Source organism: Salvelinus namaycush, chromosome 34, assembly GCF_016432855.1.
Source record: "Salvelinus namaycush isolate Seneca chromosome 34, SaNama_1.0, whole genome shotgun sequence".
Classification (NCBI taxonomy): Eukaryota; Metazoa; Chordata; class Actinopteri; order Salmoniformes; family Salmonidae; genus Salvelinus; species Salvelinus namaycush.
The window spans coordinates 23,339,729-23,364,556 of NC_052340.1; the positions used below are offsets into that span (position 1 = coordinate 23,339,729).

At 43.8% G+C, this 24,828-nt stretch overlaps 1 protein-coding gene across 4 annotated transcripts in view; it reads right to left on the reverse strand.

Moving 5' to 3' along the window:
• Nucleotides 1–11,178: 11,178 nt before the first annotated feature.
• LOC120028293 (rho GTPase-activating protein 32-like) overlaps nucleotides 11,179–24,828 on the reverse strand; it is a 52,091-nt gene continuing 38,441 nt past the window's right edge. For 3 of the 4 annotated variants that reach the window (XM_038973488.1, XM_038973485.1, XM_038973487.1), the window contains exons 6-22: nucleotides 23,710–23,796; nucleotides 23,184–23,321; nucleotides 22,834–22,926; nucleotides 22,536–22,658; nucleotides 22,302–22,379; nucleotides 22,029–22,110; nucleotides 21,591–21,752; nucleotides 21,358–21,460; nucleotides 21,044–21,188; nucleotides 20,637–20,719; nucleotides 20,292–20,399; nucleotides 19,828–19,973; nucleotides 19,541–19,748; nucleotides 17,607–17,755; nucleotides 17,324–17,398; nucleotides 16,450–17,169; nucleotides 11,179–14,463 (exon numbers count right to left, since the gene is read on the reverse strand). In XM_038973488.1, coding sequence (XP_038829416.1) covers nucleotides 12,203–14,463; nucleotides 16,450–17,169; nucleotides 17,324–17,398; nucleotides 17,607–17,755; nucleotides 19,541–19,748; nucleotides 19,828–19,973; nucleotides 20,292–20,399; nucleotides 20,637–20,719; nucleotides 21,044–21,188; nucleotides 21,358–21,460; nucleotides 21,591–21,752; nucleotides 22,029–22,110; nucleotides 22,302–22,379; nucleotides 22,536–22,658; nucleotides 22,834–22,926; nucleotides 23,184–23,321; nucleotides 23,710–23,796 — 4,761 coding nt within the window. In that variant the 3' untranslated portion in view covers nucleotides 11,179–12,202. The remainder of the gene's footprint in view (nucleotides 14,464–16,449; nucleotides 17,170–17,323; nucleotides 17,399–17,606; nucleotides 17,756–19,540; nucleotides 19,749–19,827; nucleotides 19,974–20,291; nucleotides 20,400–20,636; nucleotides 20,720–21,043; nucleotides 21,189–21,357; nucleotides 21,461–21,590; nucleotides 21,753–22,028; nucleotides 22,111–22,301; nucleotides 22,380–22,535; nucleotides 22,659–22,833; nucleotides 22,927–23,183; nucleotides 23,322–23,709; nucleotides 23,797–24,828) is intronic. The other variant, XM_038973486.1, reaches the window with a different exon arrangement.

Genomic DNA, 24,828 nt, shown 5'->3' on the forward strand with positions numbered 1-24,828 from the left:
GCAAGAATTTGACGAACTGACTTGTTGGAAAGATGGCATCCTATGACGGTGCCACGTTGAAAGTCACTGAGCTCTTCAGTAAGGCTATTCTACTGGCAATGTTTGTCTATGGAAATTGCATGGCTTTGCTCAATTTTATACTCCTGTGTGTGGCTGAAATAGCCACATCTACTAATTTGAAGGGGTGTCCACATACTGTTGTATGTATAGTGTGTTTCATAATTTCTACTCTACACCTCTAAGTTATATATACAGTTGTGAAGAGTTCGCCTCTGCAAACTACCCTAGTGTGAAAATGACTGAAACAATCTGATCTAAACATGGGAGGAGCTTGGGACAACAATGTGAAAATATGAATAATGCAAATGCTGACATTTTAATGAACATTATGCACACTGTATGCTTACACACGTATAACATGAAACAGTACACAAGTACATGAATTGATTAACTTTACGGTATGATGTTTCATTAAGATGTTCTATTTAAACGTTCCATTTTAATCTGCAATGCCATGTTTAAGTGTAATTAGAACAGTGGGGGAATGGAGAGTGAATGAGTGTCAGTGCATGGCTTGTTTAGTTGACTAATTTATTGATTAAGATTGATGGCATGTATCACTTCGCTTGGCTGCGGCCTAATTAAATGATATAAGTATAAATAGATACATGTGTGTGAGCATAGACAGCGACAGCTAGGGGTGACAGGTTCTGCCTGCTAACGTAATTCCAGGTACTGTGAACCACACACACACACACACACACAAACACACACACACACACACACACACACACACACACACACACACACACACACACACACACACACACACACACACACACACACACACACACACACACACACACACACACACACACACACACACACACACACACACACACACACACACACACACACACCTTGTGTGGACAATGACTGGGAAGGACAAACAAACATTTACTCCAGTTACCTAACATCCTTCTGTACAAAGCTCTAATTCTCAGTGTTCAAAAGAGGATATGTCCTCTACTTTTTCCACAGAGATACTTTTGTTACAACATATTCAGTGGAAATACACACAACAGCCAACAAGAAAACATATAATTATTTCAGGGACTTGCTTTGTACAAGAGATCTACACTACCAACAGTGGTAATTGATTGTTGAGGGACAGCGGCTGCTTCACTAGAATAAGAATATCATTCTGACCAGAAGTGCTGTGGAGGATGTCAGGGCTTGGTCATAAAGCAAAGGCACACATTGGAGTATATTGAGTTAAAACTTTTAATGGGAAACAAATGCTCAAAACAGACCTCATTAAAAAGTAGAAAACTAAAAACCAAAGCCCCATATATGAACAAACAAAATAGATGAGGTTAGCCCCAACAAAATAAATCTAAATACTGAATCTCAATTGCAAACACCTGAATCGTATGATCAGTCCGAAAGACAGGCCGTTATCTCAGCCTTTTATGAAGAGGATAGACGTTGGTTAATTAAAACACATAGCCAAGCCCTGCTAATCCTGTGTGTGATTGGCAGACAGAGGAGTCTTGTGTTTGGGAGGTGATTAACTCTAAGCCTGAAGATGCAGTGAACAGCACTACAGGCTCATAAGTCAGAGATGCTATTGCTTGATGTTCGGTTTAATACTCGTTGGCTAGTACTTAATCAGACACTGATGTTTACCAGGGGGAAATGTGCTGGATTCAATGTTCAGTTTGCATATGGCTGAGAATGCAAAAACAGCACAATTATAATAATACCTTACTATTCTATGAAAATAGATTAAATTAAAGAATGTCAAAGAAAACAATATAATGTTCTGTTTTAGCACTCTTGAGATGTTTCCCTCAAGCGTCTCTCAAACTTATTTTCAAGGCGACTCCTTTTCTCTCAAATTGTTTTTAAATGCAATTTATCACATTGTTGCACAGTTACCAAGAGTCAATTGAAACCTGAGAACAAATGATCTCACAATCCTAACTGTATTTAAATCTTCCCAGTCCTGTTACCTTATCTACTCCTGTTCTGCATCTTATTTAGTTTTCTTCAGATGTAATTCATTTTCTAAACTTTTAATTTGAATGTAGTGGTTAGATAGCAGTTAACGTTTATCTCTATGGCCTTGAATAGCTTGAAGATAGCATTGTTGCAAGTACAGTAAGAAATGTAATGTTTCCTACCTGCTTCTCACTTCAACTACTTTCAGTATTTATGTCATTTCTGTCTTTGTGTGCAATTAGTTATATTCTTACTTTGTCAGCTGACGTATGTTTAATTTGTTTTCCTTTGGAACTTGTCCAATTAGGCGACCACAAGACACAGTACTTATTAGTGTCAGTAAAAAAAACGGAGGAAATACTTTTATAACTTTTCTGTGGCAGGTTTATTTAATTGTGAATGTTGTTTTTCTCTGCCAGTCTAACAGCCAGAGAGGTTTACTTCTAATGACTTTGTTGACTGAATGAGCGTTATGTTAATGTTATACAGACAGACAGCTACCTAACCTCAGTATAGTGGACATCTCATCTGCTGCCTGAACTCACATCTCTCCCACTAGTGCCCTCTAGCTCCTCTGGGGTCCTGGAGAAAAACACAAGAGAAAACATGACCCCTAGTCTTCTTGCTTCATCTACCATGAGGAGAGCAGCTGCTCAGCAACACTACAAATGACTGTGTAAAACTGTCTCAACCTTTAACACTATTTGTCCAGTCCACCTCATAAAGGGCTGTCTAGACTATTAACAGTGTGTAAAGTATCATCTGTTTTGTTGATCGACCAGTGAGTGAAATAACAGTAAACTAGAGGATAAATCAGGCGTATTGATGACACTAATAGAAGCCATAAGAAATAGGCTTTGTTGATGCAGGGAGGGAGTGGCTAAAGACGAACACTGCCTACTTCCTCTCCAATCATTTATCCGTGTGACGCATTTGCCTTGTTAAATTAATTAGTTTGGTAATTAAGTGTGACATGAATGAATTAAATAGACATGAATTCAAACACTATAGGACTCCATCAGAAAACAAAAGGTTAGTGGCACATTATTCATTAGCGTTTAAACTTAAATGTAATTTTCTTTGTGTGGGTGTGGAAAAGCATCTTAGAGAGACAGAATCTTGTGTTTGTATGCAAGTAGCTGCCAATGGCTATATGTCAAACTGACTATCATAGGAAGTTTATTTATGTATTTAAAGAGTCAATATGGACTACTAGACTGTGAAGTGTAATGTAGCATGTAGTACATCAAGTCATACATTCAATGCTCTTGAATGCTAAAATGTTGCATAGCTCATTGACACGGTACACCATATTATTGTTGAGTTTCGTGCAGAATCAATCAAATTTATTTATAAAGCCCTTCTTACATCAGCTGATGTCACAAAGTGCTGTACAGAAACCCAGCCTAAAACCCCAAACAGCAAGCAATGCAGGTGTAGAAGCACGGTGGCTAGGAAAACTCCCTAGAAAGGCCAGAACCTAGGAAGGAACCTAGAAAGGAACCAGGCTCTGAGGGGTGGCCAGTCCTCTTCTGGCTGTGCCGGGTGGACAGAACATGGCCAAGATGTTCAAATGTTCATAGATGACCAGCAGGGTCAAATAATAACAATCCCAGTGGTTGTCGAGGGTGCAACAGGTCAGCACCTCAGGAGTAAATGTCAGGTGGCTTTTCATAGACGATCATTCAGAGTATCTCTACCTCTCCTGCTGTCTCTAGAGAGTTGAAAACAGCAGGTCTGGGACAGGTAGCACGTCCGGTGAACAGGTCACGGTTTCATAGCCGCAGGCAGAACAGATGAAACTGGAGCAGCAACACGGCCAGGTGGACTGGGGACAGCAAGGAGTCATCAGGCCAGGTAGTCCTGAGGCATGGTCCTAGGGCTTAGGTCCTCCGAGAGAGAGAGAAAGAAAGAGAGAATTAGAGAGAGCATACTTAAATTCACACAGGACACTGAATAAGACAGGAGAAATACTCCAGATATAACAGACTGACCCTAGCCCCCCGACACATAAACTACTGCAGGATAAATACTGGAGGCTGAGACAGGAGGGGTCGGGAGACACTGTGGCCCCATCCGACGATACCCCCGGACAGGGCCAAACAGGCAGGATATAACCCCACCCACTTTGCCAAAGCACAGCCCCCACACCACTAGAGGGATATCTTCAACCACCAACTTACCATCCTGAGACAAGGCCGAGTATAGCCCACAAAGATCTCCACCACGGCACAACCCAAGGGGGGGCGCCAACTCGGACAGGAAGATCACGTCAGCGACTCAACCCACTCAAGTGACGCACCCCTCCTAGGGACGGCATGGAAGAGCAGCAGTAAGCCAGTGACTCAGCCCCTGTAATAGGGTTAGAGGCAGAGAATCCCAGTGGAGAGAGGGGAACCAGCCAGGTAGAGACAGCAAGGGCGGTTTGTTGCTCCAGTGCCTTTCCGTTCACCTTCACACTCCTGGGCCAGACTACACTCAATCATACGACCTACTGAAGAGATTAGTCTTCAATAAAGACTTAAAGGTTGAGACCGAGTCTGCGTCTCTCACATGGGTAGGCAGACCATTCCATAAAAATTGAGCTCTATAGGAGAAAGCCCTGCCTCTAGCTGTTTGCTTAAAAATTCTAGGAACAGTAAGGAGGCCTGCGACTTGTGACCGTAGCGTACGTATAGGTATGTACGGCAGGACCAAATCGGAAAGATAGGTAGGAGCAAGCCCATGTAATGCTTTGTAGGTTAGCAGTAAAACCTTGAAATCAGCCCTTGCCTTAACAGGAAGCCAGTGTAGAGAGGCTAGCACTGGAGTAATATGATAAAGTTTTTTGTTTCTAGTCAAGATTCTAGCAGCCGTGTTTAGCACTAACTGAAGTTCATTTAGTGCTTTATCTGGGTAGCCGGAAAGTAGAGCATTGCAGTAGTCTAACCTAGAAGTGACAAAAGCATGGATACATTTTTCTGCCACATTTTTGGACAGAAAGTTTCAGATTTTTGCAATGTTACGTAGATGGAAAAAAGCTGTCCTTGAAACATTCTTGATATGTTCGTCAAAAGAGAGATCAGGGTCCAGAGTAACGCCGAGGTCCTTCACAGTTTTATTTGAGACGACTGTACAACCATCAAGATTAATTGTCAGATTCAACAGAAGATCTCTTTGTTTCTTGGGACCTAGAACAAGCATCTCTGTTTTGTCCGAGTTTAAAAGTAGAACATTTGCAGCCATCCACTTCCTTATGTCTGAAACACAGGCTTCCGGGGAGGGTAATTTTGGGGATTCACCATGTTTCATCGAAATGTACAGCTGTGTGTCCTCAACATAGCAGTGAAAGTTAACATTATGTCTCCGAATGACATCACCAAGAGGTAAAATATATAGTGAAAACAATAGTGAATCTTGTTATAGAATCTTGTTATAACACATGTATAAAACACATAATACAGTATAGCATATCGCCTGTGGCATCCTCATGCTCTATGTGGCACAGCATGTCTCTATACGATGGAACACTCAGACAGAGGCGCGGTGGAATGGGATTTCACTCTGGGTGGATGAGCAAAGTCATCACCAAGAGCAGAATTCAACAGCTATCAAAGGCTATTCATTCTCCAACGGCATGAAAGGCAGAGCAGAGCACAGCTAAGTATCTGAAGTTAGAGAGTAGAACTCCCACTATCTCGCCCAGCAGATTATCAATAGGCTGTGTCCATCAGTAGAACCACTGATGTGAACAGAGGAAAATTGGCTCTGTATAAAAAAGGAGAAAATGTATTAGAGGCCAAATGGGCCTATTGTCTGAGGCCAAAGAGTTAAATTACTCTTATTTTTTTTCTCCAAAAAGTTCATCAATTCTATAAAATACCTCTTATCAAGACGGACAAAGTCTTATTTTTCCCATTATGTCTCATTTTGAATGTAAAACGATTAGAGCACAGCCCAATCTGTCTGATACAGCTGCAGGACAAGGCAGCAGTAATTGCTCTTTACATTGTTTACCTCATAATTTGTGTTTCCATTTGATTAATGAGTGTGCCAATCAGCTGATTTATAATAATGACACATCCTCAGCTCCTTCATGTCGTAAAGCACGTTAATGAAATCCACATCAAATTCATCTAATAGAGATAACGGACTACCTGTTTATTATTGAGTGTGTGTAGTTGCTGTAGTGCACACATGGCTGCCTCTGGGGAGATGGCTGGTGTCCAGTGACCCATCTGACGCTGGTGGCCAGTGGCTCGCCTCAGAAGCCATAAACTAGTTACATTTTCTTTCCTGTACAGTCATCGGCTTCCTTTTTAAGACAAAGGTGGCAAGACGAACCTGCAGCAATCATCAAGATTACATCTTAATCACGCTCCGCTGAACTCCGACTCCGAGAGGTGACGTATTTCAGATGATTTTACCATCTTATCTTGACTCGACCATGTGTGGCTTCTCAGGGGGAGAACCATAAAACATGTGATTCAATACACTCAGGTTCTCTCCATCAAAGAATGCAATGACAGAAAAGGCCTTGATACTGTACTGTCCTCACTCAGTCATGGAAGACTGGCATCCGTTGAGTGTTTTGCCTATTAGCATAGTGTGTGTGTGTGTGTGTGTGTGTGTGTGTGTGTGTGTGTGTGTGTGTGTGTGTGTGTGTGTGTGTGTTTTGGTATCTCATTTGATGGGGAACAAGTGACTCAAGCACATAACCTTTATGGATCAGTCATAAATGTTAAGTGATCCGAGGCAGAAAACAAACAGCCATTTATGGAATAAACCCTTTAACCCTCTCCTTACACCTTATAAAGATGATAAGCCCTTTAACCCTCTCCTTACACCTTATAAAGACAATCACCCAATAACAGTGCTTCTACACCTGCATTGCTTGCTGTTTGGGGTTTTAGGCTGGGTTTCTGTACAGTACTTTGAGATATCAGTTGATGTAAGAAGGGCTATATAAATACATTTGATTTGATTTGATTTAACAGCTGTATTATAAGAAACTGACTAATCTCGTCCCCAGCTGGCTCTCTAGCACTTGAGCCTAGGGACAAGGTTAGGTACTGACTAGTGGCAAGTACAGCAGATAATTAGTGATACACAACTAATTCCTATCAAAAGTCTAACAATTACCCTTTGTACCAACAGTATTTTCCTGAATAATTGCCTACTTCGCTAGGGTGACAGGTAGGGCATTATCATTTAGGATCGGTCACCTACAGGGAAAGGTCAAGCGCTTCATCATCAGTCTGGGACAGTGACACCTGGCATTTGGCATCAGAACACAGTCCAACTACGCCTTCTTCTCAACCACAATCAACTCCACTAGAATAGAATACAGAATCCACATGAGAACATCAGAATAGAAGAGTGGCCGTGTAAGGGTTGATGCTCAGTGAAGAGCTGTTGCCTAATGTAATTGTGAGGTCTAATCAGGCACTTAATCAGCCCATATTGTTTCTCTGCCCTCCTCTATCCCATCAACCCCTATTCATCCAATCCATCAGCAAGAAGGTGAACGCCACTGATTGCCTCCTTTCTTCCATCCGAATCCAAGGTTACAGCATTAGAAACCTCAAGCACTAACAAGGTTCTGTTGATTGGGGTTGTTGCTAATTAATTTAGCACCCTATTGCGGAGGTGATTATGAGGGATGCAAATACTTTTTTAAGCTTTCTATTTGCCTTGGTAATGGCACCTACCCCTTTTGACAGAACAAGCAATTGAAATGATTCCAATAGGGTCAACCGTGAGCTGCTGAAAAGCAGAATATGCCACATGCTAATCAGACTCAAAAGTGCATATCACCATGGCCTTTTTCCTTAGCGTCTGCATGACACCCCATAAAGCTGCTTTCCCCCTGGTATTATCCCCAAGGACAGTGTCTCTGTACAGGGGTCTATAGTGCTGAGCCACACACGCACTTTCTCAGACAACAATCACACCCATAGGGCAGATTACAGACCACTCCCCCCTGAGAGGCGTCCTACCGCCAGGCACCTGCTGTCTCCACCAAACAGGCACAGCTTGGCACCAAACTCCCCCCACACAGCACATTTTAGCTGTCTCTGCATCTGGACAAGCACAGCTGTTCAGGAATAATTATCCAAGCAACCAGGTGAAGAGGATTCAGACTTTCCCTTCACAGTTGAACTCAACTTAACCCTCGCTTCCCCTTAACTTAAACTACTTTGGTTAGGGGGAGAGGGCGGCCAACTTTGAGAAAAGGGCATTGGACATTATCACAGGAATCCATAACCCCTTCATTTAATTTGTCCCCACTGAACTATGAGGCGTAAACCTGAAGCTGAAAGGCAGCATGTTCCAAAAACATCACAATGTCCACCGAGCAGATGGCCATCTAGCTGGGGACCAGACCCACCACAGTAAATCTGAATAATACATGCACACCTTGCTGTGAAACAGCACATCCAAGAAACAAACGGATCGCTCTGGGTCTGGATGCAGCGCAAAACGCTTTGCTAAAAGCTCACTATACCCAAGTCGTCTCCAATAAGACATTTCCCCTCCAATGTTCACATGCATAAAAATTGCAACTTGTTGGTTATGAGAGGACGCGGTATTGGTGCACATTGAATGTCAATGCAGCAATGAATATACAATGGCTCTGTGGGATGGCTGCACCCGAAGCAACGCTGAGCTGACAGGAGGGATGTCTCGACCTCCTCAGGTCTCAGTAATTGCTTCTGCCACAGTGCAAGGAAACCTCTGTCAGCTGTGATTTGATGGAGGCTTGTTTTCTCTTCATTTACAACAAAACATCTAGCAAACCAAAATTGATTCTGTGAAAGTTCCCATAATATTGGTTAGGTTGCGGAAAATGTTCTCATAACATAAAAACTGTCCAGTTGTCTAAAATTGGTTAAATAAATAAAAAATACCCCATAATGATAAAGCAAAAACAGTTTTTTTTTAGAAATACCTTATTTCCTTAAGTGTTAAGTGTTCAGACCCTTTGCTATGAGACTCAAAATTGAGCTCAGGTGCATCCTGTTTCCATTGATCATCTTTGAGATGTTTCTTCAACTTGATTGGAGTCCACCTGTGGTAAATTCAATTGATTGGAAATGATTTGGAAAGGCACACAACTGTCTATATAAGGTCCCACAGTTGACAGTGCATGTCAGAGCAAAAACAACGATCTCAGGCCTTTATGGTAGAGTGACCAGACGGAAGCCACTCCTCAGTAAAAAGGCACGACAGCCCACTTGGAGCTTGCCAAAAGGCACCTAAAGACTTTCAGACCATCAGAAAAAAGATTCTCTGGTCTGATGAAACCAAGATTGAACTCTTTGGCCTGAATGCCAAGCATCACGTCTGGAGGAAACCTGGCACCATCCCTACGGTGAAGCATGGTGGCGACAGCATTATGCTGTGGGGATGTTTTTTAGTGGCAGGGACTGGGAGACTAGTCAGGATCGAAGCAAAGATGAACAGAGAAAAGTACAGAGGGATCCTTGATGAAAACCTGCTCCAGAGCGCTCAGGACTTCAGACTGGGGCAAAGGTTCACCTTCCAACAGGACAATGACCCTAAGCACACAGCCAAGACAATGCAGGAGTGGCTTCGGGACAAATCTCTTAATGTCCTTGAGTTTCCTAGCCAGAGCCCGGACTTGAACCCGATCGAACATCCCTGGAGAGACGCTCCCCATCCAACCTGACAGACCTTGAGAGGATCTGCAGAGAATAGGAGAAACTCCCTAAATACAGGTGTGCCCAGCTTGTAGAGTCATACCCAAGACTCGAGGCTGTAATCGCTGCCAAAAGTGTTTCAACAAAGTACTGAGTAAAAGGTCTGAATACTTATGTAAATGTAATTTTTACATTTGTTTTTTTAATACATTTAAATGTAATAAAAACCTGTTTTCACTTTGTCATTATGGGGTATTTTTTTTATTTAATCCATTACAGAATAAGGCTGTAACGTAACAAAACGTGGAAAAAGTCAAGGGGTCTGAATACTTTCCCAATGCACTGTAGGTGTTAATAGTAATAGTTCGATCAACCACAATTTTCCAGGATTTTTTTTTTAACAACTTCTATTGCTCCAACATTTTATTAAAGTATGTTCAGGCAACATTATTAGAACCATCATGTCAATGTCACACTCTTTTTATGAGACCATTGTTTTGGTGACCGGTGTTTTGAATAACATGTACATGAACATTCCTGTAATGTTTCCTCAGAACCACTTCTATTGCTCCCACATTTTGCTGTGGCATTATGTTATAAGAACATTACCAGAACATTGTTTTATTACATTCCCTGGCAACCAAATGAGAACCTTGGGGGAATGTTCTGTGGTAGATTTTACAGATGTTGTGAACAACATTTGAATGTTAGAAATTCTTGTAAAAAATGATTTGATGGTCAAAAACATTCTTTGAATGTTTGTGGGACGTTATCATCCTGTGAATTTTTATTTCTACCTTTTTTTTAAGTACAAACCGGGCGTAACGGCAGTAAATGATGATAGTTGATGGGCAGGCCAGGCATATTTGGTGAGTACCAAACTTATTTTGACATAACACTTGCAGAGCTGGTGAATGGTAGCTTGAAATGGTAGCTTTCTGGGCAGAGATCTCGTCAGTCATCGTCTCCTCTGCCAAGATACTGGTTCAAACCCTAACTAGAACTTAATTGGAATGTTTGCTAATGGTCTGGGAATATTCCCGATTTGCTCGGCAGATTACAGATAAATTATCCTGGATGATTTGTTCCTAAATTTGCACTGGCAGTTTCCTTGGATATGGGTGACAGATCAAGGGGAGAGGATGCATTAACAAAAATACTAGATTTTTGGGGTTGTCAGATTTGTCTATGCTAATGAGACACTATTGGGAAACAACTACAGTCACTGTTGTGTGTGTAGTAATACACTGCACATCTAAGGATTGAGACAGACTTTAGGACAAAAATTTATTCATAAAGAAAAATTGAGTTCCATCTTCACTAAAGATTCAGAGACATTATTAGGGAACCACTTTTTCTGCAATACTGCAGTGCCCTCTGCAGTCTAGCACTTAAACTTCTGAATCTGCATGGTAGCAAATGCAAGGCCCAGTAAGTATGCATTGTTGCTCCAACCAATTACATAATCCGATGTGCATTCCCATTAACAAAATGGGCCAAAATATCAAATAAACCCATCCACAATGTCATAGTATGTTTTACAATTTTATTTATTTTTTAATTTAGATTATCTCATGAAAGAAAGAACATTAAAATGTCTTAGCAATATCTCATTTACAGAGGGTTGGTTTTAAATAACATCTTTAATGAATAAAAAACTATAATAGAGTAAAGCAACAGTTAAAACATGACATACCATTCAAATATGCCTACAAAGAGAGAAAGGAATGTCCTCATAATACATCATAGCTTCCTGTTATTGTGAGAAGTGCATTGACATTCTGTACACTTCTTTCACATTTGCAGCACACGTACATGTTTGGAAGTTATTTATCCTGGTAACATGACATTAGCTGGACCCCAACTGTGGTCACAATCCTCCATTCTCCTTAATCTTTCCATGTCTGAGTGTCTTGTTATGTGAAGGTGGGAGACGTGCAGGTGAAGAAATGTCCTCAGTGTCTTCTATTATTGTATGAACTAAATAACATCACAAGTGCCAATGTTACCAAACACCTTCAGTGAAGAATCAGTGGAATTGCGAAACATGAAAAGTCAAGGACCTATGCATGGTTCTCAGATGCTATAATTCTTAAAAAGTGCATGTTTCTTCAGTTAGGGCATAAATGATCTAGGCAAACAATATCACGCTGGCAGTAGGCCCAGTAAGACATATATCTTAGAATAGTATTGCTCATAAGATTAACAATATTTGGCAGACATTTCAAATGGCATTTTCTGTTTGTTGGACAATATTATCTAACGGACATTAAATGAAAATTATACAACACCTTCATAAACAATTTCCTAAAACAAGCTTTCAAAATCTCACCTCTTAGTTTATGAGAAAATAATTTCCCTCTTTCTTTGCTATCTACATGTTACCAACAGTATGACCCACCCATTCGTGTCAATTCAACATTTTCTTAAAAACAGTTTGAAGGGATATGTCTATGAATTTGTAACATTTTTATAAACATCAACATTAATCTGTTGAGTTGGAGATGTATGCCAAGCTGGCCTTTTTTAGCTGCTGGTGTGATTAGAGGACTGAATCACTCAGCATAGACTCCAGCTTCCGGCCTGAGGCCTGTCTGCAGGAAGGCCCCGTGGACCCCTAGGCCATGTGACAGCAGTCTGTGGCTGTGTGGGGGCATGCAGCCATGGCCAGGGAACGGACCTGGCATGGCTTTACCAGATCCTGAGGGTTTGGGCTTGGGAGCTGGGTAGTACCCCTCCAGGTTATCATAGTGAGAGGGCATGGCCTTGGTGCTCTGAGTTCTCCTGTGGGGCTGAGTGGAGAAGGACCCAGGGTGATTTGGTTCCACAGGTGATTTGACATGGTGGTAGTAACGAGGCTCTTTGATGCTCTGTGATCGTGGTCTCCTGGGGATGCTTGGTTTTAATCGGGCAGAGTAGCTGTTAGCAGCGTTGCCCATAATTACCTTGTCCTGGTCACAGCCTCTACTATGACCACACTTACCCTGCTCCACGTTCTTAACATCTAGGAGCATGGGGACGTTGCAATGCTGTGGCTGATATCGTTGGGGGGTGCCCTGCTTGGGCTGGGTTCTCCTGGAGACGCTCTCTCTCCTGGGAGGGACTGGCTCCTCGCCTGGCCAATGAACCCTCTGGTGCCTGATGCAATCACTAGGGTCTGAAAGCTGCTGACCATGGGAGATTGGAGACATGGCAGGTACTTCACGTTGGCTGTCCACTCTGTCGATGGCCAGCAGCCAGGCATTACCTGGGTCTGACCTGCTTCTGGTGTGACTGATATCTCTGCCCCTGATGTCACTCTGTGGGAGGGGAGGATTCAGGTTCTCATAAGGAGACATGATAGGGCCCTGGGGCCTCTGCCTGGCTCTATTCTCTTGCCTGATTGGCTGATAGACGGGTCTGTCACAACCGTCTGGGTGGTCCCAGGACTTGTAAATGACTCGCTCTGGATCCCTGCCATGTAAGAAGAGTTCTCTTTTTGCGGGTGGGATGTTGTGTGAGGGATGATAGTGGTAACCAGGATGTCCACAATCCTTTGTAGAGCGCATGGTGTATGACTGACTGTGTCGGATGTGACTCGTCCTGTAAGGGTCCACATAGTAGTAAGACTCCTCTAGAGGTGCTGCGTCTGAATAGGGGCTGTAGCGGTATTGAACACAGCCATTCTCAAAGTACGGCTGCAGAGGTTGGACATCTGACTGGAGTAGCCTTTTGTACTCCTTTTCCTGGACAGCTGGACGTTGGACATAGAACAGGGTGTCTGCCAGTTGAATACGAATAGGTTGCTGGGCATGGAAGGAGCGTGCCCTGCGGATGCCAGGGTAGCCCATGGCTCTATCCTCAGTCCTCTGCCATTGTCCCCTGGATCTGTGGTGTCCACTGGAGCTGTGCTCCTCCCTGGGTTGGGGTTGACCACTGTACTGGGGGGAGAAAGAGGGGTAGTTCCGGAGGCCTAAAGTACTGTAGCAGCTGTCAGACGTGGGTTTGTACATGCTCTTGGGCCCTGCCTGGTGGGGAGGGAAATAGTCAGGCCGACGAGGTCCAGATACCTGTCCTGCTGGATTGACCCGATGATGTCTGTACACGTCTTCAGCCTCCCTCATAGCTCTCTCTCCATCAGAGCTGTACTGATTGACTAAGGACGGCAGAAGACGACGTGGAGGGATCTCCTCCACAGACCCTGGCATGGACGCCTCAGCAAGAACAGTCTGATAGTTATAGGCATTGACTGAGTCAGTGTTAGCAAGGACGGCAGCAGCTAACTGGCTCTGAACGGAGCAGACTGATTGAATGGGAGGGGAGGCCCCACCACTGAGATACGAGGACGACACAGTCTGAAGATGTACAGTCCTTACAGCTCCCAGGGGCCGGTCTCTCCCTTCCCTCTGGTCCCTCACCTCTGTGCTGCCCTGCAGTAGAGCTCCAGCCTCTAAGGGACTGACAGAGGGAGGGAAGTTACTCATGGCCACTTGTCCTTCAGGGGCCTGTTTTCTCTCATGGCCAGGGAAACGGTCACAAGGACTCTCAACTGGTGTGCCAGCCATGGGTAAGAGGGTGGCTGGGGAAGAGACCTTGAGGTCACCGTAATCCTGAGGGCAGGGTTGGAGGTGGAGAACAGAGGGTGGTGGGGGTCTGTCCAGGGGGTGGGGGGTGTCCTGTCTCTGGAGAGGGTAGGGGGGCTGGGTGCTCCTCCTCTGGGAGGTCAGTGTGGCCTTCTGGGCAGACTCAGCCAGGGCCAGGGCCAGCCTGCGGGCAGCACTCGTCAACGGAGGGTGAGGAGGGAGGACAGACACTGAATTCACAAGCCCATCTGTTCCTGGGGAGGCATAAGACAAACAATGCTGCTACAGTATGACAGGACAAACAACGCTGTGATCAGACATGAGGGGACAACACATAGAATAATACCATAAGAACTTAAGTGAATAAGGAAACGCATTAATAACTGTACATATGCATGTTAAACATTGTTGCACATTAATGATACTGTCGATTGAAAAAGGCTTTACAAAGACTCAATCATGGACACTCTTACTGACAGTTGTGGCTGCTTTGTATGGTTGTCTTTACCTTCTTACCCTTTGTGCGGTTGTCTGTGCCCAATAATGTTTGTAACATGTTTTGTGCTGCTACCATGTTGTGCTGTCATATGTTGGTGCCTTGCTATGTTGTCGTCTTAGGTCTCTTTATGTAGTGTTGTCTCTTGTCATGATGAATTGTCTTTTTTTATATCCCAGCCCCTGTCCCGCAGGCCTCCTTTTGATAGGCAGTCATTGTAAATAAGAATTTGTTCTTAAACGACTTGCCTAGTTAAATAAATAAAATAAAAAAATGAACTAAAATTGAATTTATTTTTAACTTCTCTAGGATAGGCGGCAGCATTTTCACGTTTGGATGAAAAGCATACCCAAATTCAACTGCCAGCTACTCATCCCCAGAAGAGAAGATATGCATATTATTAGTAGATTTACTCTGAAGTTTCTAAAACTGTTTGAATCATGTCTGTGAGTATAACAGAACTTATTTAGCAGGCGAAACCCTGAGGACAAACCATTCAGATTTTTTTTTTTTTTTTTAGGTCACTCTTTTCAATGGATTTTTATTGGGAATACAGATTTCTAATTGACCTTCTTGCAGTTCCTACCGCTTCCACTGGATGTCAACAGTCTTTAGAAATTGGTTGAGGGTTTTTCCTTTGTGTAATGAAGAAGTACGGCCATCTTCAACGAGGGTCACTTGTTGTGTACTGTTTGTTAGAGGCGCGTGACCAGAAAGCTAGCTACAGTTTGTTTTAATCCTGTATTGAACACAGATCATCCCGTCTTAAATTGTATCGATTATTTACGTTAAAAAATACCTAAAGTTGTATTACAAAAGTAGTTTGAAATGTTTTGGCAAAGTTTACAGGTAACTTTTGAGATATTTTGTAGTCACATTTCACAAGTTGGAACCGGTGTTTTTCTGGATCAAACGCGCCAAATAAATGGACATTTTGGATATATATCGACGGAATTAATCGAACAAAAGGACCATTTGTGATGTTTATGGGACATATTGGAGTGCCAACAACAGAAGCTCGTCAAAGGTAAGGCATGAATTATATTTTTATTTCTGCGTTTTGTGTCGCGCCTGCAGGGTTGAAAGATGCTTCTCTCTCTTTGTTTACTATGGCGCTATCCTCAGATAATAGCATCGTTTGCTTTCGCCGAAAAGCCTATTTGAATTCTGACATGTTGGCTGGATTCACAACCAGTGTAGCTTTAATTTGGTATCTTTCATGTGTGATTTAATGAAAGTTAGATTTTTATAGTAATTTATTTGAATTTGGCGCTCTGCATTTTCTCTGGCTTTTGGCCAAGTGAGACAGTAGCGTCCCGCCTAAACTCAGATTTTTGGATATAAATATGAACTTAACCGAACAAAACATACATGTATTGTGTAACATGAAGTCCTATGAGTGTCATCTGATGAAGATCATCAAAGGTTAGTGATTATTTTTATCTCTATTTCTGCTTTTGTTACCCATCTCTTTGGCTGGAAAAATGGCTGTGTTTCTGTGGCTATGTACTGACCTAACATAATCGCAAGGTGTGCTTTCGCCGTAAATCCTTTTTGAAATCAGACATGTTGGCTGGATTCACAACAAGTGTAGCTTTAATTTGGTGTCTTTCATGTGTGATTTAATGAAAGTTAGATTTTTATAGTAATTTATTTGAATTTGGCGCTCTGCATTTTTACTGGCTTTTGGCCAAGTGGACGTTAGCATCCCACATATCCCAGAGAAGTTAAATGTGCCACTGACCTGCATCTGGAGGGTTTTGTGAAGCCAGGCTGTCTGTGACCGTTGAGGTGAGGCTTGGTGGGCTGGGGAGCCGGCAGGGTGCCCTAGCCTCAATCCCCTCCTCACTCACTAGTTGGGACTCACACAGATCCAGAGGTGGAGGGGAGGAGGATTCACCCCCCTGGGTATCTGAGAGACAGCGTGGGGCAGACACACACACAGTGTGCACATCTGTTTCGACCACAGGGGGAGACAAAGAGGACTTCCGTCGGAGTTTGGGGGAGACGACCTGAGCCACTTTCTTTTTCTCCCCTCTTTTCCTATGGACTGGGCTGATGTCAGGGGACTGGGAGTTACTGAGGACTTTATTGAGGGATGAGGAGATGGGCTTTGATTCACTGAAACCCCTGACATGCTTCCTACAGTTGACGCTTGCTTTGCATTGAGGAGCGGATTTAGCTGTTGGTGGGCTCACTGGGCTGCACTGGAAGGACATGGGGTCAAAGTCCAGAAAGGCCATGCCAGGGGCTGGAAGACAGAGGTCAAGGTCGTCCTCCTGATGTGGAGGGGACACGCCAGCTGGGTCATAGACTGGACCATCAGCACCACTATGGACCTCCTTGACCTGGTTATTGTAGTGGTCAACTTTGACCCTAGCATCACACAGGTCATCCCTGAATGCGGTGGAGAGGGCATCGCTGGTGGAGTGTGGTCTAGGGAGGCGGTACATCTGGGGCTCCCCTATGGCAGACAGACAGTATGCATTACCATTCAGCGACAGACTTCAACATTAGACATAAAAATAAAAGGTAACAAATGATCCATCTAAATTAGTGCCACTGTACTATGAAACACAGGTACTGACAGGATTGAAAGTATGACGGAGCATATTTACTTTCCAAATTGTGCAAAGAGGTGAGAGATTCTTCACTTTTGGTGGAGCGCAGTGTCCCACTATCACCTCTACCACCTGAATAATATGGATGTACAAACTCAAGTTGAAATAGACTTCTTTTTGAAAAAACGTGACTTCATCACATCACCCAAGTGGAATAAACAGCCATACATTTAACCACAGAGACATGACTGGAGGTATTTTATAACATGGCTTTGAAGACGATCCTTATGGTTGTGTACAGTCCTGGATGGTGACAGTGTAGTGCTGGTTAAGGCCTGACCTGGCAGCGCGATGCTCTTGATCTCATTGGGTTCGCTGGGGTGACGCTTCAACTTGCGTTTGGAGGTCATGGAGGACGACTTGCCCAGGTTGAAGAATGAACGCCAGCTTCCCACTGGGGACTTTTTCACCTTCCCAGGAGCCCTCTTACTATAACACAACATAACATCCCCAGTGAAAACAGTGGACCGTACAGGGTGTCAAAGACAAACTCAGCAAAAAAAGAAACATCCCTTTTTCAGGACCCTGTCTTTCAAAGATAATTCGTAAAAATCCAAATAACTTCACAGATCTTCATTGTAAAGGGTTTACACACTGTTTCCCATGCTTGTTCAATGAATCAAAAACAATTAATGAGCATGCACCTGTAGAACCGTCGTTAAGACACTACCAGCTTACAGACGGTAGGAAATTAAGGTCACAGTTATGAAAACTTAGGACACTAAAGAGGCCTTTCTACTGACTCTGAAAAACACCAAAAGAAAGATGCCCAGGGTCCCTGCTCATCTGCGTGAACGTGCCTTAGGCATGCTGCAAGGAAGCATGAGGACTGCAGATGTGGCCAGGGCAATAAATTGCAATGTCCGTACTGTGAGATGCCTAAGACGGCGCTATACGGAGACAGGACGGGGAGCTGATCGTCCTCGCAGTGGCAGACCACGTGTAACACCTGATCGGTACATCCGAACATCACACCTGCGGGACAGGTACAGGATGGCAACAACAACTGCTCAAGTTACACCAGGAACGCACAATCCCTCCATCAGTGCTCAGACTGTCCGCAATAGGCTGAGAGAGGCTAGACTGAGGGCTGGTAGGCCTGCTGTAAGGCAGGTCCTCACCAGACATCACCGGCAACAACGTCGCCTATGGGTACAAACCCACCGTCGCTGGACCAGACAGGACTGGCAAAAAATGCTCTTCACTGACGAGTCGCGGTTTTGTCTCACCAGGGGTGATGGTCGGATTCGCATTTATCGAAGGAATGAGCGTTACACCGAGGCCTGTACTCTGGAGCGGGATCAATTTGGAGGTGGAGGGTCCGTCATGGTCTGGGGCGGTGTGTTACAACATCATCGGACTGAGCTTCTTGTCATTGCAGGCAATCTCAGCGCTATGCGTTACAGGGAAGACATCCTCCTCCCTCATGTGGTACCCTTCCTGCAGGCTCATCCTGACATGCCCCTCCAGCATGACAATGCCACCAGCCATACTGCTCGTTCGGTGCGTGATTTCCTGCAAGACAAGAATGACAGTGTTCTGCCATGGCCAGTGAAGAGCCCGGATCTCGATTCCATTGAGCACGTCTGGGACCTGTTGGATCGGAGGGCGGGGGCTAGGGCCATTCCCCCGAAAATGTCTGGGAACTTACAGGTGCCTTGGTGGAAGAGTGGGGTAAATATCTCACAGCAAGAACTGTCAAATCTGGTGCAGTCCATGAGGAGGCGATGCACTGCAGTATTTAATGCAGCTGGTGGCCACACCAGATACTGACTGTTACTTTTGATTTTGACCCCACCCCCTTTGTTCAGGGACACATTATTCCATTTCTGTTAGTCACATGTCTGTGGAATTTGTTCAGTTTATGTCTCAGTTGTTGAATCTTGCTATGTTCATACAAATATTTACACATGTTAAATTTGCTGAAAATAAACGCAGTTGACAGTGAGAGGACGTTTCATTATTTACTGAGTTTACAATAGCCTATGAAACAAATACGTCCTTCATACAGTCTCACACATTTTGTTTTAATATAATGTTCAATAGTTATGTCAAATCAGTAGTGATGTTTGGAACGGATGAATGGTCTCTAAACGGAATTGGCTATTGTCTCCTGTCAGATTGACCAGATTATTATTTTTTGCTGAGTTTATATGGTTTATAAAACTACAATGTACTGTAAGCTACTAGTTTCTAGAAGCACCAACAACCTACCTCTCAGTGGGGAGCGCAATGACTGTGTGGAACTTGCCCATCAGTGCCCCGGGTCCCTCCCCCACCTCGATGTACTCGCTGTGGGACAGAACGGGGGTAGTAACAGGGGAGCCCAACTGGACCTGGGTACGGGCCTGGGCCTCCTCCAGAGAAAGGAGCTTAGTGGAGGGAGAGCACACCAGCAGAGACTTGGGCCTGGATAGGGTACCTGGGGGCAGAGAGAGAAATGTTTTTGAAGTTCCCATAATGTCCCCATAATGACTGCCTAAGCCAGGGTAATGCTGTACCTGTACTCTCCCGGTTGTGGGTGTTGACCTTGCGGCTGAAGAGTGCCTCTGTGTTGTTCAGTATGAACTCCACCACCACTGACTGGATACGCACCTCCATAAAGGCTGCGGTTCCACTAAAACAGGCCGACTCAATCTGCTTGGACCTGAAACACAGTTATGTCCTAATCAACAGCATTGCCAATCATAGCCAGTTACAAAACAGTGTACATTTAAGCAATATGGCACGGCTAAGGGCTGTTCTTAGCAGTGGTATATTGGTCATATACCACAAACCCTGAGGTGTCTTATTGCTATAATAAACTGGTTACCAACGTGATTAGAGCAGTAAAAATAAATGATTTGTCATACCTGTGGTATATACCACGGCTTTCAGACAAATCAGCATTCAGGGCTCCAACCACCCAGTTTATAAATCGCAGTTAATACTAATGAGTGTTGGTGGTTGGAATGTTACAATATACCTGAGCAAGTTTGGAGCCCAGACGATGGCCAGGTTCTTGGTGTGCATGTTGGTAATAGGGCTGAAGGTGGCTAGTTGGGACAAATGTCTCATGAGGAATTCCAGAGTCCTGCAGCGCAGACCAGGGAGTATTACAGATCAGGTAGAACACAGACATGTGGAATCCACCCTTCTTTACTGTCAGCCTACAAAGCCAAGACTGTGACTTCAATGCTCTCTTTTAGCCAACAGATGGAGCCTTAGCACCTACAGTTCAGTGGTGACTTTATACACTACTGTAGTGGATATAGAAGATGCCGCATTGCAGGAGCCACTAGGGTGTGCTGTGAACTCATCTCCCACTGACCTGTAGTGAGGAGGAGGAAGCTGCTGGATGACGTTGTGGATCTTCACCAGCCTCTCCTCATCAGTAGCTGCAGACACAGCCTCCTGTGGAGGGAGGGAACACCAGAGGTCCACACTGAGAGAGAGCCTGATAACTAGGCCAGCAGGAGCTTTCGGTCCTTTACTGTCGTTCCCCCCTTTACGTGTATCTTCAATACACCCCACCGTGCTACGAGGAGATTTCTGATTAAGTTCATTCATTTCAGTGATAAGACCTTTCTATTTCACATATTTTGAAATGGGAAAGACAAGCTTATTTGTTAGTACAGTATCTCCCTTGGTTTATTCCAAGATGACTATATTATTAATCTATTCCCCAATCAGCGTCCACCTTTCCCCTCAGTGTCAGTTCAGTGTTCTGCTCCTTACTGAGAATCTCTCATAGAGCTGGTAGGTGAGCAGAGGGTTGGGCAGCTCTCTAAAGTACAGTTTACAGAGGGACCCTACGGAGTGGATATCCTGTTTGAAAACATCTCTACTGAGGTCTGGGATCTCCTCCGAGTCAAACTCATGTCTGGGGAAACAGATGAGAGAAGACACTGGTTAACGCTCAACATCAGACCATCACATACAATCAACACTGTATAAGTCCATAAGCAGTACTGACATGATGATTGAATTTCTTCATTGTTTTCCAGGATGATATACATTATTTGATGTTAAGAAGTGAAGCAGGGACTTACCTCAGTTTCTGGATGTTGGAGGAGATCCCAGAGAGTCTGTACATTCCGTCCACGACACCATGTCTCTCAATGAACTCAGTACAGCATTTTATCACCTGGGGGACTGGAGAAAGGAGAGGAGAAAGGGCCGTCAACAAAGTAACATCCAAGAGATTTTAACAACAAAGACCGAGAAGACTTCCTTTCTCTATACAGTGCTAACTATAGAGAGAAAAGGCTGCTATGAGACTGACCATCATGTTCTGAGTTGAGGAGGTGTTCCCCCAGGTCACAGCCAAACACCCTCTCCCTGAGGATCCCACGCTGCCTCAGCTTCTGGGGGGGTGGACGGGACTTCATGAAGCTCCTCAGAAATGTCACCAGCTTCCCATGCTTCTTACACACTGATGGACACACTGAATGAATATACATTTTGTTTTTGGGTTGTAAATAAAACATACAATAGATGTGCATTTGAATCCCAGTGGATAACACATGAAAGTAAGAATAAAAACACTTATTCCCAAAGAGTCAACCAATACAACGCTGTTACACACACACACACACACACACACGCCAGACTCACCTAATGTTTTCAGTACATACTTTAAGAGTCAACTCCAGTCAGCTATACATGAATCATAGGGAAGAGGGAGGACAGAGTATTGTTGCTGTAAAACAGGTCACAGTACCTGGTTTTGGCACAGAGCTGGACACACAGGTGGGAATCCTGTCACTGATCAGCTCCACACAGTCACAGGGGAAGAAGCCAACCTGCACAGAGAGAAACAGAAGGAGGAATAGTAACACTCTCCTGCGCTCTATAATGCACCAGATATGATCTAAGGAAGAGTAAGTGATAGTAACCTCCATGTACAGTAGGGTGTGGGATGCAGAAAATGAGTCACTAGTATGAAGGGACAGACAGAGCTGTTTGAGTCACAGACTTATTTGAGGTGTTTTACCTGAAAACCATGTTTCCCTCTCCACCAGCCAGTGTCCTCTTTAGGAGGCATGTCAATGACTGACACAATGTCCCCTACCTAGAACAGGGTCAACACAGAAAAGACAAATGAGAGTATAGCAGTTTGAGTGGATTTAAAATCAACAACCACGGCAGAAAGTATCCCCATATCTCCCCACTGTTCCCTAAACCCCTCCCCTTTCCTGTCCAATGACAAGATGCACAGAGGTGTCACCTCAAAGGTCAGCTCGTCTGTGGCCTGGGCAATGTAGCGTTTGATAACGTGGGCCGCGGCGATGGCAGGAACATTGATGGAGGACTCCTCAGCTACCAGCATGCGGTTGCCCTTGTTATCAATCTGAGAGACAAAACACAGGTTGACGAAGTCTACAAAATACTCAACATTATGGAGTTCAGCATAGATATCAGATCAATTACTAGAATGAAACATTTAATTGTGCATGAAGTCTAATTGAATAAACAAGTTGTCCTGTTGATCTGAGCAGTGAGTAAGATAAACATGAGTAGCTGACCTCCATCCATGTCAGCACTGGACCACAGTTGATCTTGTTGTCAGCGATGGCTGAGAGATGGGACAGGTAGGCTGCCAACATCTTGGTTATTTCCTACGGAGAATAGAATCAGCAGCAATGAGTTAGGTTGAATGCAAAGCCAGGGTAGATAATGTAATGTAGCTATTGCTGTGTAAGTGTCCCTAATGGCACCCTATTCCCTAAGTAGTCCACTAGTTTAGACCAGTTTCCTTTGCACAGGTCAAAAGTAGTGCACTACTTAGGGAATGGGGTGTCATTTGGGATACGTATGGTCTCAATCACAGCAGATAGTAAAATATTCCCAGTTAGTCCTGTTGACTGACTCCTACCTCTACTGTGTCCTTCAGAGAGTCAAAGCGAGGCAGCTCATTGAGTTTGGAGAAGCGTCGGTCATAGATACAAAGGTGGAGGTGTTTGTCCAGCACACGGAAGTCTTCATAGGAGCGCTTCACCAACCAGCTCCGACTCTGAGACAGAGACAAGAGTGAGCCTGAAATGAGACCAGACTGAGAAAAACATTGAAGGAATCTAGGACAAAGATACTGTACACAAAGGCATCAGCCTGTCTCAAACCTCTCCTCCTGGAACCCCAGACATTCCATGTATTTGATCTAGTCCAGAGCTAGCACACCTGATTCCACTTGTTAACTAATCGTCAAGCCCTTGACTACTTGAATCAGTTGTGCTAGTTCAGGGCTACAACAACATTTGTTAAATGTCTGGGAGTCCCTGAGGAAAGGGTGAGAAGCACTGGATTATCCTACCCCCTTAGATATGAATATCATGCTTCAGTTAAATGTTCCAGATTTTTCTATGGGTCAGAAACTAGGGCCTAGCCCTCAAGCTCCATTATACCTGGCAGCAGATCTGAACCAGGAAGAGTGGCTCCTTGGAGTCCAGACCAGCCTTCTGCCCCTCAGTTTGCTCCTCTGCAAAGGACAGCTGCACGGGAATGGGTACAGAGACATTAAAATAGTGAGGGACACCACACTCTAAATAATGTAGGAGTTTAATACGGCAACCTCTTTCTGTAACTGAACTACTGTGAAAGTAGAACATACACCAAATTCATGTTCGGTCACTTAGCCAACTCTCCAAACTCTATCAATAATGAACAGTAAACCAAACTGGGTAATACTACCATGGTAAGAAATGGGTATGGTTTTTCATGAAGGGAAACATCTAGATAATACATAATAAAAACAATCATGTCTTAAAAAAAGAAAAGAACAGAGGCCCCTTTAATAAATGGGTTGTTGGAGGTCCTTTGGTCTTGAGAGTTGCTGACTTCACACACAATAAGGAAAGAACTCTTGGGAGGCTAAGAAAGTGTGAATGTGCATTTTCAACATTGACCCCTTGACATATGTTTTCAACCCAAAATATAAGCAGTATATGAATAATACATAAGCAATTGAAAACCCCTTCAGCGTTTGAGAGGCTATGGAAAAGTACCAAAAATCCTTGTCAAATTCCCTCCATCCCTCCCATAGAACTCCATAACATCCTACACCAAGAGGAGATCAAAGCCTCAGGAATAGTTAGGGGAATAAATTGATATCAAATACAGGCAAAACTTCAAAGTGCTGCGAGGCAGGGGAGGTTTTGGTTATTTATAACTAATCTAGATACCCAACACAATATGACCTAGTTACCCATCACTGCTCAATAACATGGTAAACCACAGCTCCTTCATACACATACAGAGAGGATTTAAAATATAAGCATGAGTCAATGAGTGAATTAAACAATAACATTAACTATGGTCATGTGGATGGAAAGATGGACTGTAAGCATGATAAGACAACAAACATGAATCAATGATTAACAATATGTCAAGAGGATGTCTGGATAGAAAAACAGTCACATGGAGCGGAGTCATTTAACACTGAAAACTAATCTGAGTAAATGTAGTGCATGTCTTATGTTTTGTTTAAGCTCTTTCCATCCCCTAACTCTTTTTACCAACGCATT